Source organism: Squalius cephalus (assembly GCF_949319135.1).
Source record: "Squalius cephalus genome assembly, chromosome: 22".
NCBI lineage: Eukaryota > Metazoa > Chordata > Actinopteri > Cypriniformes > Leuciscidae > Squalius > Squalius cephalus.
In genome coordinates, this window is record NC_137143.1 from 1,675,855 (window position 1) to 1,691,247 (window position 15,393).

Here is a 15,393-nt window from a genome sequence, read left to right on the forward strand (position 1 = left end):
CAGTGAATGTGTATAGCTCTGAGTAGCCGTTTTCTCATAATTATGGTAATCCTGACACAACATTAATGCAGCATAATATTTGCAACAGATTGTAGAGAAAAGCTTCTTTCTAGAGTCTGTGTTGCAGAGCTGCTTCACTGTAATGCCTTTTTCATGACATTTACTATTTAATGATCAGTCTTAAACAAGGGTGCCCAATCTTGCAACTAGAGATCTAGGCTCTATTTGAGGGAACAACCATTGTAGTGGTTTCAGAAACCATAGTGGACATTATCAACTGCACTCATTCAATCCCACAATGCACCACAATAGCGAATGTACAACCGATGTATGCTCATCAGCTAGAGAATACCCATAATGCACTGTGATTGTCGAGCGTCGAATGAATTCCCGCGTTTGACCAGAAGATGGTGTAATATCATACATGTAGAAATTCATTTTTAATTGATTATTAAATTGTTTAATGTGGGTTTATACATAGTTTTCATGACATAGTTCAAGATAAATATTTTCATTATTACTGGAGCTGCCAATTTGCAAAGTTATTAAAGTTAATATTAAACCCCAAGCACAAACTATGGAAAAGCGGAAGCCCTTCCGGCGCAATCAGTGTCCGAATTCACTCTCTCATTTTCATCCACTCCTTCAAGTGGACTATATAAGTGGACTAATGTAGGGAATAGTGAACGAGGGTGTAGGGTACGACTTCAGACACAGTACTACCTTCCTGCAAAGTTCAGCTCCAACCATGATTAAACACACACAGCTAAATAAGATGTTCAGGAGCACTTGATAATTACAGATCAGGGTTTGATCTGAACTCTGCAGGTAAGTAGATCTCCAAGGACAGGATTGGGCACCATTGGTTTAAAAGGTATTACTTTGCTTTTTGGTTTTACGGACCTACATTAATGCACTCTAAAAAATGCTGGGTTGTTTCAACCCAAATTTGGGTCAAGTATGGACAAACCCAACCGTTGGGTTAAAAATGTAATACATTTTTTCAACCCAACGGTTGGGTTTGTCCATATTTGACCCAAATTTGAGTTCAAACAACCCAGCATTTTTTAGAGGGGGCCATATGTTTTGTAGCATCTTACCCAATGTTGCCATTGTTCCAAATATCTTGGCTTTTTTAAAATTTATTCATAGACCTGTTTTCTGATTTTAATTAACAGTTCTGTGCTCGTCGTTGTGATTGGCCCACTTCAGTTCCAAGGGCATCCCTGACAAACACCCAAAGAAGAGTGTCACTCACGCCCAGAGGGAGCAGCAGCAGTGCTGGTAGGAGAGGAAAGAGCATTGCACAAGGACATGTGACTAGGACTAGAAACATTGGTTACATCCTGATTTTGACTGGTGGTGGAGGACTGGCGTCTCAAAGCCCCCTGAAATGAAGTCCCGCTCTTGAACGTGTTCACTACCTCGATCTGCAGGAAGGGGGAGAGAAATAAACGGAGCACAGCGCGTCAAAGACGTGACCAATGCCTTCATCACATGGACATGGTTTAGAAGACTATGACAGGCCCTCATCACACATTAAACACTTCATATTAAATTAGCACTGAGGCTTTGATGGCTTTAGAAAAGTCCTCCTCGTTGCTGCTGATGATGAACGCCTTCACCTTCACGAGCCTCACCACAGGACTGCATCATTACGCCTAGGAGAGCACTGTTATCATATCATATACATTTAACAGGCAATACAATTCACTGTAAATGATTTGCATGCCACTACTAAACTCCAGCATGCAGGTTGTCACATGCGGTGCATTATACTACAGTTAGTGATCCTCTAATCTTATTGGACAAACGGCTGACATGTAGAATAAGGATGTTTTTCTGTTCATGGGATTTTTGTCTGCAAGGAGCATGTTTGGAAAACCCGGAGCTGAGTTACAAAACAGACTTAGCAGGTTATCCATTTCTACAGTTTGGTGGATTTTTGGACTAAGAAGGTTTATTGAAATTATTATTATTTTTTTTTTTAAATTAAAGTCCCCCTGTAGTCAATTATTTTATCCCTTAAAACTAATCTTTAATCTCCAAAATGTGATATTTAAACGTTTTCCTTGGAAAAAAAAAAATCATAATTTATGCATTCGATTAGAACTGTACTGAGATTTACACTGCTATTTAGATCTAAAACTCTGACTTCCGTGACGATTCGGTTGGAATATGACAGTGTTTTTCATGAAAGGTGTACCGACAGCACATGATTTATGCAACAGAACAAAAGTCTCGCGATCAGCGCTGATGTTTGTGCCAGTAATGCAGTGTTTGGCACAGCTGAGCTGCGGTTCAACCTCCGCACAATCTAAATCTGACTGTAAAACACACTGCCAGCCGTGCAGATGGTTGAATCTCAAGTACATAATTACACAATTGATGTACAAGCATAAGTATGGTTCCTTCCTACAGATGCCATTTCAGTGCAGAATTCATGCTGAATATTTCAGGCAGTCGAAACTTTCCACAGATTATCAGCGGTTGTCTAACCTGAGTCTGGATTCTGTTGAGGCCTCTGAACCAGAGGATCTGTCCTCGTCGTAACTCTCTCTCGGTGTAATCAATCTCCTCCTGGTCCTCGTTCATCTCCTCCTCGGCTGTCATCTCATGCTTTTGCGTCAGACGACCAGCTCCTTTGAGGAACCTCAGCTTGCTGTTCGGGATTGTTGATATAACCTGACCAAGAGTGAGGATGTGCATGACAGGTTTCAGAACAGGACAGCACCAAAAAAACAAGAAACTCCATCTAGATAGATAGATAGATAGATAGATAGATAGATAGATAGATAGATAGATAGAGAGATGGATGGATGGATATACAGATAGATGGATAGATGGGTGGGTGGATGGATGGATATATAGATGATAGATGGTGGATGGATGGATAGATAGATAGATAGATAGATAGATAGATAGATAGATAGATAGATAGATAGATAGATAGATAGATAGATAGATAGATAGATAGATAGATAGATAGATAGAGAGAGAGAGAGAGAGATGGAGAGATGGATAGATGGATGGATGGATGGATGGATGGATGGATGATAGATAGATGATAGATGGATGGATGGATGGATGGATGGATGGATGGATGGATAGATAGATAGATAGATAGATAGATTGTATTGTCTTTCAACTGTACATTTAGAGTGCACATATGAACGAAATTCGTCCGTTCCAATGGCACAAATATAAAAAAAAATGCTACAACGTGCATTAAAATATAACACTAAAAAGAGTTTGACTGCAGCATATAAATAATGATATTACACATTATAAATAAATACTATTATTGCAATAACCCAGTTCACATGAGGCTCATTACATATAGGACTCAGTGAGATATAGTGGTCTATATCTATATCAGGAGTCTGATAGCTTGTGGGAAGAGAAGAAAAAGCTCATAGATTGTGGAAACACCTGGGTAAGCGTACAGCTGTGGTGGTAAAAAGATTTGAAAGAATATTGAACAGTATTACCTGACCCCAGACCAGCTCTCCCAGCCCGAGGAAAACACACCACATCCACTTCTCCAGGTCCAGAGGAGAACAACTGAACGGCTTCCCTCCAAACTGAATGATTACAATCTAAAAACCAAATGTTAAAATGGAACTGTGTAGAACTAATAAAGTGGTGTGGTGAAGTCTATTTATAACTGTAGGAGAGAGCGGGGCACAACCGAACACTTTTTGACTTTCTCGGTTTGTGTAAATTAACATTTACAAAGAGAACATTCAGAAATAACATTTTCGTAACTTAATGGGAACTTGAACAAAACATGTTTTGTTAGCTGGAAACAATCAATGGCAATTTGTCTGAAAAACCTGTTTGAACAGAGAAGACTTTGGTACCTGAATGGCGAAAGTGCCGAGGACAATGGAGCAGAAGATGGGATTTCTGAAAATGCCTTCAAACACGTTTCTCTCCCCGTGGATCTTGCGGGCGTTGATCTCGTTGAAGAGCTGCATCATGACGAAGGTGTTGAAGATGATGGTGTAGTGCTCAGATGGAGGAGAATGAAGCGGCGCGTGCCTGCCACTGTCGATGTCAAAGATCTGCTCACCTGGACACAACACAAGACACTATCTATATATAATCCTATATGCACATCCTATATGAACGTGTGTGCGTTCACACCATGTCGGGATTACTGTAATTACGAGATTCTGATTTGTAAAAAGTGTAACTTCCTCGCAGAACTCTTAAAGGATTAGTTCACTTCAAAATGGAAATTCTGTCATCATTTACTCACCCTCAAGTAGTTTCAAACCTGTGTGAATTTCTTTCTTCTGCTGAACACAAAAGAAGATATTTTGAAGAATGTCAGGAATGATGGACCCCACTGACTTCCAGAGTATTTTTTTTTCCTATAATGGAAGTCAATGGGGTCCATCAACTGTCTCACTTCAAAATATCTTCTTTTGTGTTCAGAAGAAGAAAGAAATGCACACAGATTTGAAACAATTCCTTTAACTCTTTCCCCACCAACAAAAAAATAAATAAAAAATTGGCAGCCACCGGCAGCGTTTTTGATCATTTTCACAAAAATGTCATGGCCCCCGGAATATTGTATTGGATGAATATCTGAACATACGATATATCAAAAGAATAGAGCCACTGCTTTTAAACAAACAAACAAACACATTTTTTTTAAATCAAAATTTGATGTGGATAAGTTTCATAAAAAAGCTAAATTTGAAACAAAAATCTAAGAAAATCATGTGTTTTTTAAAAAGACTACAACGTGCGTAAGCAATGCTTTTATTAGAGATCCACCGATATTGTTTTTCTTTATAACCGATTCCAATACCAGTTATTTCCGTGTTTATGTGCACGATAACCGATATACAGAGCCGATATTTATTTATTCTTTTACTTCTGTTAAAGATATTTTACCTTTGACCACCACTGTTGACACATCTACATGCAATTCTTATGCAATTATCGGTGAATCCAAAACCGATACCTGATTATGGGAAAATGCTTAAATTTCAGGGGAAATATCGGTAAAACTGATTATTAGTTTGATATCTAGCTTTTATTGCTTGTTTCTACAACTTTTTTGCCTGTTTTCAACTTTCAGACTTGTACCACCAGATTCATGTTGGCATTGATATTGTTTCAAAAATGCAAAGGTCTGCACTGTATTTATTCTTGACAGGAGAGATATTGACAAACGTTTCGGCTCTTTTCCTTCGTCAGTGTGAAGTATTCTCAATGACTATATAGAAAGCACGCAGCAGATCTTCAGGTGATCGAAATCATGATTGAACAATCAAATGATTAATCCTCAGACTTCACTTTAAGTTCATCTGAAACAGTGAATAATTACAAACAATGTTGAAACAATTCCAAATCAGAAAAAAAGTATAAAATATATATATATATATATATATATATATATATATATATATATATATGTAATAAATGTACATATAAACCCAAGTTGGAACAGTCAAATAAACAGTTCATAGACTCCAGTATGGTTCCATCTGGGATGGTAATTAATGGGAACAATAACACATCAGGCAAGAAATGCCATTCATGAACATTGTGCCCATAAAAAAAAAGAAAAACACACAAAAAAACCACATAAACAACAACAACTTATAAGAAACAAGACAGATCATAATCTTAATTTAAACCAAGAAGGGACATCCATCCAAAATGCCTCTCTTTCTAAGAGTTTATTACCGCGGGGGCGGAGACATTGATGCCATGAACATTGTTGCTATTGTTTGCATTGTTGTTATTGTTCAGTGTTCATTGTTAAACGTTGAGTATTGTTGCCAGGAACAGCGGGTCACGGGTTGTCATTTCGTAATTACGGTAACATGGCGTGAACACGGCATGTGGAAAGTGTCTCTTCAACTACTTTTCTATCACTTGGGTGTTTCTTCAAACAATTGATTTATTAGGCATTTTCCAGCATGAAAGCATAAATGTATTTCCTTCACATTAGAGCTGCACAATTCTGGATAAATTGGGAATCACGATTTTTTTCTTTTAAATTAGAGATCACGATTCTCCCACCACTCACACAAACAACTAAACAAAATAACACATAAATTACAAGGGATTCTGACAAAATGTTAATGGTTGTAGTGTATTTAAAATGTTTAATGAATCTGAATAAATTCTTAAAAAAAAAAATAGTTTTGAGTGAATGATTCAATGACTCACTCATAAAGACTTCACTTGTTTCATTACTGGATGAATCAGCGTTTTTGAACGAATCTCTTGAATGAATGATTCAATGACAAATACATTTTTAATTGTAACTTGTCGCCACCTACTGGTGTAACGATATTTGATACAATTACGTTATTTGAAGCATCAAATTACTTTCAAAAGGTGATTTGCTCTATTTTGATCCATAGACATCAGTGTTTATATCTGGACTATAAACTTTTATCTCAGTACTTCTGTGATAATCTGAATGATTGTAAGACAGAATTAATGATACTGTGAATCATTTTGGAATGAGATCGTGATGGTAATTGAATCGAGATCGTGATCTTTTACTGATTAATCGTGCAGCTCTACTTCACCTATAACGCAACTTACCCGCAAACAGCAGCGTGAAGATGATGGTGAGCTGGTACACACCGTGGCCCAGTATGTTCTTGGTCATGGTACTGGAGATCAGGGGTTTGTTTCGGCCGTAGGGTTTCCTCATCAGCAGAGACTCAGTGGGCGGTTCGGTGGCCAGAGCCAGAGATGCGAACGTGTCCATGATCAGGTTTACCCACAACATCTGCACTGCTTTCAGAGGAGAATCCTGAAGAAGAACAAACAATCAGCTTAAAACACAGCGTTTAGAGCAGTGAGACATGATGAACTGAGCTAGATGTTATTTTCCAGACAGGGTGCGTTTCCCGAAAGCATCGTTAGCTAACTATGGTCGCAAGTTCTGTCCTTATCAGCAGTTCAACGAGTCTGTGTTTCCCGAAACCATCGTTCCAATGAACATTCGCAAACAGCATCGCAGAGTTGTGTGTTTGGAGCGACAGATCTCGACTTAGAAGAAGCAGAGTTTCTAGTTTGCATGACATGTGGACTCAATACATCCTGATCTTGAGCAAGATGACATTCAGGACAATCTATATCTGTTATTTAGAATACATACAAATGTCATTTACATCTTTTAGTTTGTCAAGAGATTGAAAGCGTCGTTGTTGAAGAGTGCGCATGTGTGAACGAGCTCTAGTGTAAGAACGAGCCTGTGATTGAATCTGGAAATAAAGCATAATAGATGTCATGTCTAATTTATAGCAAAACATAGCATTAATCTGATCTCAAACAGATTCATTAAAAGAAGTTATTTCTCCACCACCTGCGTGACATCATAAACCAACGTGGTTCAACGACCAATTTGTGACAATATGGTTTCAGGAAACAGTCGTGACTAGCTACAGTGCTATGCATAAGTTTAGACACCCATGCTAAAGTTGACTAAAAAGAGGAATAAAAAATCATCTTTTGGAAATTGAACTTAATGCCTTAATTAAAAAAATTAGGAAAAATCCAACCTTTAAGGACACCAATTTTCTTTGTGAATGAATAATGTATCGTAAATAAATAAATGTTCTTCCTTAAAATACAGGGTGCATAAGTTTGGACACCCCTATGTTAAATTCCCATAGAAGCAGGCAGATTTTTATTTTTAAAGGCCAGTTACTTCATGGATCCAGGATACTATGCATCCTGATAAAGTTCCCTTGGCCTTTGGAATTAAAATAGCCCCACATCATCACATAGCCTTCACCATACCTAGAGACTGGCATGGAGTACTTTCCATAAGATCATCTCTCAATGCAAATCAAACCAGCTATTAGGCTAACTGAAATAAAACCATGCCAATCTCTAGGTATGGTGAAGGCTATGTGATGATGTGGGGCTATTTTAATTCCAAAGGCCAAGGGAACTTTATTAGGATGCATAGTATCCTGGATCCATGAAGTAACTGGCCTTTAAAAATAAAAATCTGCCTGCCTCTATGGGAATTTAACATAGGGGTGTCCAGACTTATGCACCCTGTATTTTAAGGAAGAACATTTATTTATTTACGATACATTATTCATTCACAAAGAAAATTGGTGTCCTTAAAGGTTGGATTTTTCCTAATTTTTTTAATTAAGGCATTAAGTTCAATTTCCAAAAGATGATTTTGTATTCCTCTTTTTAGTCAACTTTAGCATGGGTGTCTAAACTTATGCCTAGCACTGTAGATGATTTCTTCAACGATGCATCGTACTATGATAGTCATCAACGTGTATCGTAATACTGGTGAAAGTCTCTGAAACTGAGATCTTCCTCATGATTTCTCATCAGGGTATCTTCGCACAGTCTAGCCTCTTTCTCTTAGAAGTGCTGCATCATTTATTAGGTTAGCGATCCTCTAGGAAATTAAACAATGCTATTTTAGATCACAGGGATGAAGTCTTTGGCCTTGGCCTAGTAATCTAATATGGTTTCTTTGCCAGTGCCCTATGTCTCTCCATAGTCTAATTTGAGATTTTATAGTAGGTCAGATCTATTGTCTTGTCAAAGGCGTCTCATATGTGTTAGCAGTGGTTTCAAAGTATGAAGAAAATGCACAAAGTCTCTGCTACTATGCTAGCGTGTTGGATGGTTGCCAGAGCGTTACTCTGAGGTTGCATGTAAGACACTTTGATGGATTATTCACGTCTGTAATACAAATGGTGCCAGATCAGTTATACGACCGTTCAAAAGTTTGAGGTCAGAAAGATTTTTTATATTTTTGAAAGGAGTCTCACCAAGGCTGATTTAACTAAAAAATACAGTAAAAACAGTGAAATATTACTACAATTCAAAACTGTTCACAGCTGTTCTCTATGTGAATATATGAAGAGTTCAGATGCAAAAGCCTCTAAGTGCCATCTGAAATTTTCTTCTAGAATGATCATTTTTATCAACCTGTATATTTAAGTTAAGTAATTACACTTAAATGACAACTAATAGGTAATTTTCATTGCCATTTAAGTGAAATTACTGAATTTAAATATACAAGCTTGATAAAAACTCTTCATATAGTAAAGTGTAATGTATTCCTGTGATCAAAGCTGAATGTTCAGCATCATTACTCCAGTCTTCAGTGTCACATGATCCTTCAGAAATCACTCTAATATGATGATTTGATGATCAAGAAACATTTATGATTATTATCAGTGTTGAAAACAGTTCATACTTTTGTGGAAACTGTGATGCATTTCAATATTCAGGATTCTTTGATGAAATAGAAATAAAAAAACCCAACATTTATTTTAAATGTAAATGGTTGTGATTAAATTTAATGCATGTTTTTTAAAAAAACGAAAATAACTCGTCCTGATCTACGGTACTGACAAACCCAAACTTTTGAAGGGTTATAAATGTGCTGAAGTTTTATAGGCTTGTTAAAGCCCAGTTTGAGCAATAATAATAGTGAAACTTGCCATGGCAAACTTTGGCTTTTGGCTTGCTTATAGGGGACATTTAATATTCAACAATATTATTGATCTCCTGCATTGATACAATTATATGAGAACTGAACTGAGCTGGACGATCACTGATAAATGAATTAAATTAATAACTTTACAAGAAAAATGAACCATCACTGAACTTACTTAAGCTTTTCTTCTAGATCTGCTGTACACCAGAAACAAACTCTGTTGCATTATTCTCCTGTTATCTCTGTAAAGCTGCTTTGAAACACTCTGAGTTGTAAAAAGCGCTGTATGAATAAAGCTGACTTGACTTGTCCGCTAATAACAGCACACTCACTGCGAGTCCCACACACACATGAGGCACAGACCTGTGTGATACAGGCTCCGGTGAAGGCCACGATCACGGCCACCACGTTCACGGTGAGCTGGAACTGGAGGAACTTGGAGATGCTGTCGTACACGTTACGTCCCCACATCACGGCCTTCACGATGCTGGAGAAGTTGTCATCGGTCAGGATGATGTCGGACGCCTCTTTGGCCACATCTGTGCCTGCGATTCCCTGCCGAGACACAAGCCCTGTCGTTTCACATCGCTCTTTTGATCCAAAGTGACAAAAATCGCGTATTCATCATTCGTTAATGTTACCATGACCAGGAGATGCCAAACCATAAACAATATGCATTACTAAGATTGCATTTCCATTTCCATTTTCTGCTTAGACTAGTCTTAAAAAGTTATTTTTTTCTAAGTCAGTTACATAAAAAGGTAGATCAGTCTTGTTTAAATAGGAAAGTTAATGCAACTGGCTCCAGGACATTTTCGTTTTAGCCCAACGTCAAAAGAGAACAATAAGAAATAATATTTTTGGACTGTTTGCACGTGAGCCTTTTAGGGCTCCCATCATTTTATTTAGTGTGTGTTAATTAAATATTTATATTAAGTCAATTTTATGAATTAAACAGCTCGTAAACATACTTTATCAATAGAAAAAAAATGGAAAAACCCATTAAACGTGAAACTATAATGCAATAATTTGAGACATTCTCCTTATACAGAACCTTTTTGGCGTTAAGTGTTCTTTAAAACTGAGTCTAGGACTAAACAGAGAACACCAATGAATCTGAAAGTGAAGCGAGATCAACCCCTGATGTGGACAGTGTGTGATGATCAGTGTCTAGGTAAAGAGAGAAGATGTTTCTCCACACACACTGTGTTAGTGTTGTGTAAAGACTGGCCTGAGGGACTGTCCTCTCCTAAGACACGGCTGACAGTAAAACCATGGTAAATCCCACAGCTGGTGTCAGTTTGATGAGCAGGAAGATAGGAATATGCTCTCTAAACTTATGGAAATAGAAATGGTGTGGCAGTGCTGACACAGGCTGTTTTATGCCTTATGTAAGTCAATTGAAAACAGGAGTAAAAGCAAAGGCTCACACTAGGGGGCGCTCTGGGCTCGGACTGATTGTGAAAATGAGGCTGTGTTTGAGCAGCTTGTGAAGAACAAGACTCGTGTGTGTGTGTGTGTGTGTGTGTGTGTGTGTGTGTGTGTGTGTGTGTGTGTGTGTGTGTGTGTGTGTGTGTGTGTGTGTGTGTGTGTGTGTGTGTGTGTGTGTGTGTGTGTGTGTGTGATGGGTTCTCACCATGGCAAACCCGACGTCTGCCTTCTTCAGAGCCGGTCCGTCGTTTGTTCCATCGCCGGTTACAGCGACGACCTGCCGCTGCTCCACCAGAGTGCTGTCGATAATACCTGACACACACACACACACACACACACACACACACACACACACATTACTCCAGAACATCTCTGCATGACCTGAACATTTGATCAGACAAAGCATTGCTTATGTGACTAGTGCATTTTGCAATATCAAGCTAAACTAATGGTATTTACAATAAGGTTCATTAGTTAACATGCACTAAGAATGAACAATATGTCTTCAGCATTTATTAATCATAGTTAATATTAATTTCAACATGTACTAATACGTTATTAAAATCAAAGGTTTAGTTAACATTAGTTAATGCACTGTGAACTAACATGAACAAACAATGAACAGCTGGATTTTTATTAACTAACATTAACAAAGATTAATAAATACTGTATAATGTATTGCTCATTGTTAGTTAATGTTAGTTAAAACATTAACTAATGTTAACTAATGAACCTCATTGTAAAGTGTTACCAAATTAATAAAATGAACAAATGACAGGGTGAATGTGATGGAATGGAATCAAAATGGCTGTGCTTTCATCTACCATGATAAAACAAATGGTAACATCTAAACGATTTTTATTAAAGACAAAAATATTATTTAACATCACTGAACTTATTGACATCAAATGGTAACACTTCAGTTTGGGGAACACATGTTCACTATTAACTGCAACTTTTGCCTCAATAAACTCCTGATTACTGCTTATTAATAGTTAGTAAGGATGTTAATTTAGGTATCAGTATTATATGGGATGTAGAATAATATGTGCAATATTAGTTAACATTAGTTAATGTATTAACTAACATGAACTAACAATGAGCAATACATTTGTTAATGTATTTATTCATCTTTGTTAATGCTAGTTAATACAAATCCAGCTGTTCATTGTGTGTTCATGTTAGTTCACAGTGCATTAACTAATGTTAACTAAACCTTTGATTTTAATAACGTTTTAGTACATGTTGAAATTAATATTAACTAAGATTAATAAATGCTCTAGAAGTATTGTTCATTCTTAGTTCATGTTAACTAAGGTAGTTAACTAATGTTAACTAATGAACCTTACTGTAAAGTGTTACCATACTAATAAACAGCCAATATCCTAGTAATATGCATGCTAATAAGCAACTATAGTTAACAGTGAGAATTGGACCCTAAACTAAAGTGTTACCTAAATATAAAGTATTCATTAAATAATTATTTAATTTGACATAAAATAGAATTAATATATTTAAGTTTAAATGTATATATTCATACTTGTGCACTTCATCAATGCATGCAATAAAAATATGAATTTCTTTAAAAAATAATCAACATCAGATGTTGCTAAATTACTCATTTACCGAAATAAATTACATTTAACACTTATAATGAACAGCCATATGCTGCCCGAATTAAAGCAATGTGATGTGAAAACATCAGGGACAATCAAGCGATTACGCCTAGAAATGAAATCCACCAGTGATGTAATTACAGCACAACATTTACTTACAGTATGTTAATTATCCTGAAACTTCAGCCTTGACGTTCAGCCTTACGTAACCATCACAGATCTGAGTCCAGATCGCTTTACTAACACACTGTGGCTGTAAATGCCAATGTTCATGAACTCAAGTGGATTATTAATCTAAAAAGGTCAGTTCCTGTTCATCAGAACCATTTTGTAATGTTGTAGATGACATGAGCATAACTGCATAAGCTTCATTAGAAAGTGGCTCTACATTTTATGAGAGCAACATATAAGAAATAAGTTGTTTTTGTGTGATCTTCAAGTTTCTCGATGTGCCTCTTCACAAAAAAATGTAAAGACACAAAAACAGGGTCTGTACGGCCAGCCTGGTCTCATGAAATGTGTCTCTATAGCATGCATTGTATTTATAGTGCAATTTATACGCAAAAATGTGTTTTTACGTGCATATGATATACAGTTTTCACGTGCATGATAATACGCACGTACCCTTCACCACTAATCCTACCCAAGGGGTTTACAGTGCGTATCATACAGTATTTCACTGGTTTTGCCCATCCTTCTGTTAGACTGTCTCACACATGAATTATGTTGAATATCTGTCAGCTGTTAAATTTAACTACACAATTAGATAATACCAGTTTAGCTCAACCAATCACCAAGCAATGCTTCATTGTGTTCAGTCTGTGTGTAAAAAGAGCATTAGCAATTAAAGAAAACACACTTCAGCAAAACATGATCAGCTCAAAGTGTCCCAATCATTTTTGGTCCCAAATGTTTATTAATTTTACTGGTATGAAGAATATTTGGGTATAATATGTCACAGTTTACTGTATTTTGCTCTCCTCACTTACATAAATGAACTATAGTGTCCTGATCACACTAGTAAAATATATATATTTGGTGTCTGAATACTTTTTTAGCGCAATTTTCCACCGGACAAAATTGCGATTGTTAACTCATGATTTCTGTTCTGTCTGTGCGCACCAATCTTGCACTTCTATCTACTCCTCAACCAGACCACCTAGAGACTTCGGGTTTTAGGCATTATGTTAAGGAAGGTCTAATCTCGGGAACGCACAAAAAAAAAAAAAAAAAAAAAATCCATGAAAGGATTTACTATCTCTTAGTGTTGTGATCCCATGACGTCAGAAAATTGCGCTAAAACACTCACTGAGTTTTTATTACTTGTTTTTTTACTGTCTCAACTGATTTGATAACTCTGAGTTCTTGTCCTATTTTATTACATTTTCTAAACTATAGCGAATAAACTGTGATAATGTGAGAAATGTTGAACATGTCTGAATAAATTTGGGTTTGACTGTATGCACGTAAAAACTAATTTTCGCGTATAAATTGCATGATAAATACAATGCGTCATAGAGACGCATGAGACGGGTTGCTATACGGCTCTGAATGAGACTGTTCGGTGCTCAGTTGCTCATGCACTATCACTCACCTTTGACCAGTGTGTGTTTGTCCGTCGGCGAGGATCTGGCAAGCACTCGCAGTTTAGGCCAGACTTTATCAATGCGCTCCTGCTCAACCTGTGAGAGATAGAAACCCAGATCTGAGACAGGCATCCATCATGGGGCCATGGGATACGCACAATAACCAGTAGTATATAACACGAAACATGGCATTTCTTGCTGTAATGAGGTTCAACATTCCCATCAGAGAAGTCACTGCATTTACATACAGTATAAATGATTTGACGGTGTATTAAATCACACGGCGTCCATCGTTCACGTGTGGCTTGTTTGTTTGAATGGCCACCTATCAAATGTGTTCAATAACTGTCTACATCAATAACAGCAGTGCATTACTTGCAGAGAGTACAAATGCGACTAATGTAATCACAACATAATAAAAAAGCCCCATAAATTATCCGAGTCCTGGAACGCAGCAGCATCAGGGCCACAGACGGTTGTTTGCTCTGGGTTCAATATGCATTAAGCTCTCTCCACAGCATTTGTGCAGTGATGTTGATTAGCAGCGACAGTCATTTCAACTCGTTCTTTGGGGTTTTTCAATGCAAAAAGCATGTCTATCGTAATGCACTTCCCATGAGGTCAGAGTTGCTAAGGCTTTAAAAGCAGAATTTGAAGCTTTTACCGTGATTCCTATAAGGTGTGTGTAAGCACTGATTTACAAATGCATGAAAGACATGTTACTTTCCATAAAAAGTAACTAAGTAATGCAATTAGTTACTTTTTGGGGGAGTAATGCAATATTGTAATGCATTACTTTTGAAAGTAACTTTCCAGGCCATATCGCTCACAAATAGTGGAATTTCCTAAATACCTTAATTTTATCATCTTTTCAAAATCCTTAAAGTTTATTTTGAGGTTGAAATTAGACTTTGATTTTAAATGTGACTATACTATATCTCTTACTGTTGCCGTTTACACATGATCACCATCATTGTGATTAATTGTAAAAAAAAAAAAAATCGCAATCTCGATTCAAACACAATCTCATTCCTAAATGACAGTGATTCGGCTCTATGTCTATTTAAATTTTGACATGTACAATCACAGTGGACATGCAGATCTGAGTTCTGATCCAGAGAGAGCCGTTGTCATGTTTAGAAATGAAACCGCTTCATAAACAGTCTTTAACACACAGTATCATTAATTCTGTTTTACAATCATTCAGATTATCACAGAAGTACTGAGAGACAAGTTTATAGTTCAGATATAAACACTGATGTCTACGGTAGAGATCAAAATAGATTAAATCACC

At 36.9% G+C, this 15,393-nt stretch overlaps 1 protein-coding gene across 12 annotated transcripts in view; it reads right to left on the reverse strand.

Annotated features, from left to right (window-relative positions):
- atp2b2 (ATPase plasma membrane Ca2+ transporting 2) overlaps positions 1–15,393 on the reverse strand; it is a 205,200-nt gene that overhangs the window by 9,741 nt on the left and 180,066 nt on the right. For 6 of the 12 annotated variants that reach the window (XM_079857210.1, XM_079857216.1, XM_079857212.1 and 3 more), the window contains 7 exons: positions 14,108–14,195; positions 11,103–11,209; positions 9,830–10,021; positions 6,580–6,793; positions 3,864–4,075; positions 3,492–3,599; positions 2,500–2,685 (listed from right to left, as the gene is read on the reverse strand). In XM_079857210.1, coding sequence (XP_079713336.1) covers positions 2,500–2,685; positions 3,492–3,599; positions 3,864–4,075; positions 6,580–6,793; positions 9,830–10,021; positions 11,103–11,209; positions 14,108–14,195 — 1,107 coding nt within the window. Of the gene's footprint in view, positions 1–1,258; positions 1,431–2,499; positions 2,686–3,491; positions 3,600–3,863; positions 4,076–6,579; positions 6,794–9,829; positions 10,022–11,102; positions 11,210–14,107; positions 14,196–15,393 lie in introns of all 12 variants that reach the window. The other 6 variants (XM_079857209.1, XM_079857217.1, XM_079857207.1 and 3 more) reach the window with 2 other exon arrangements.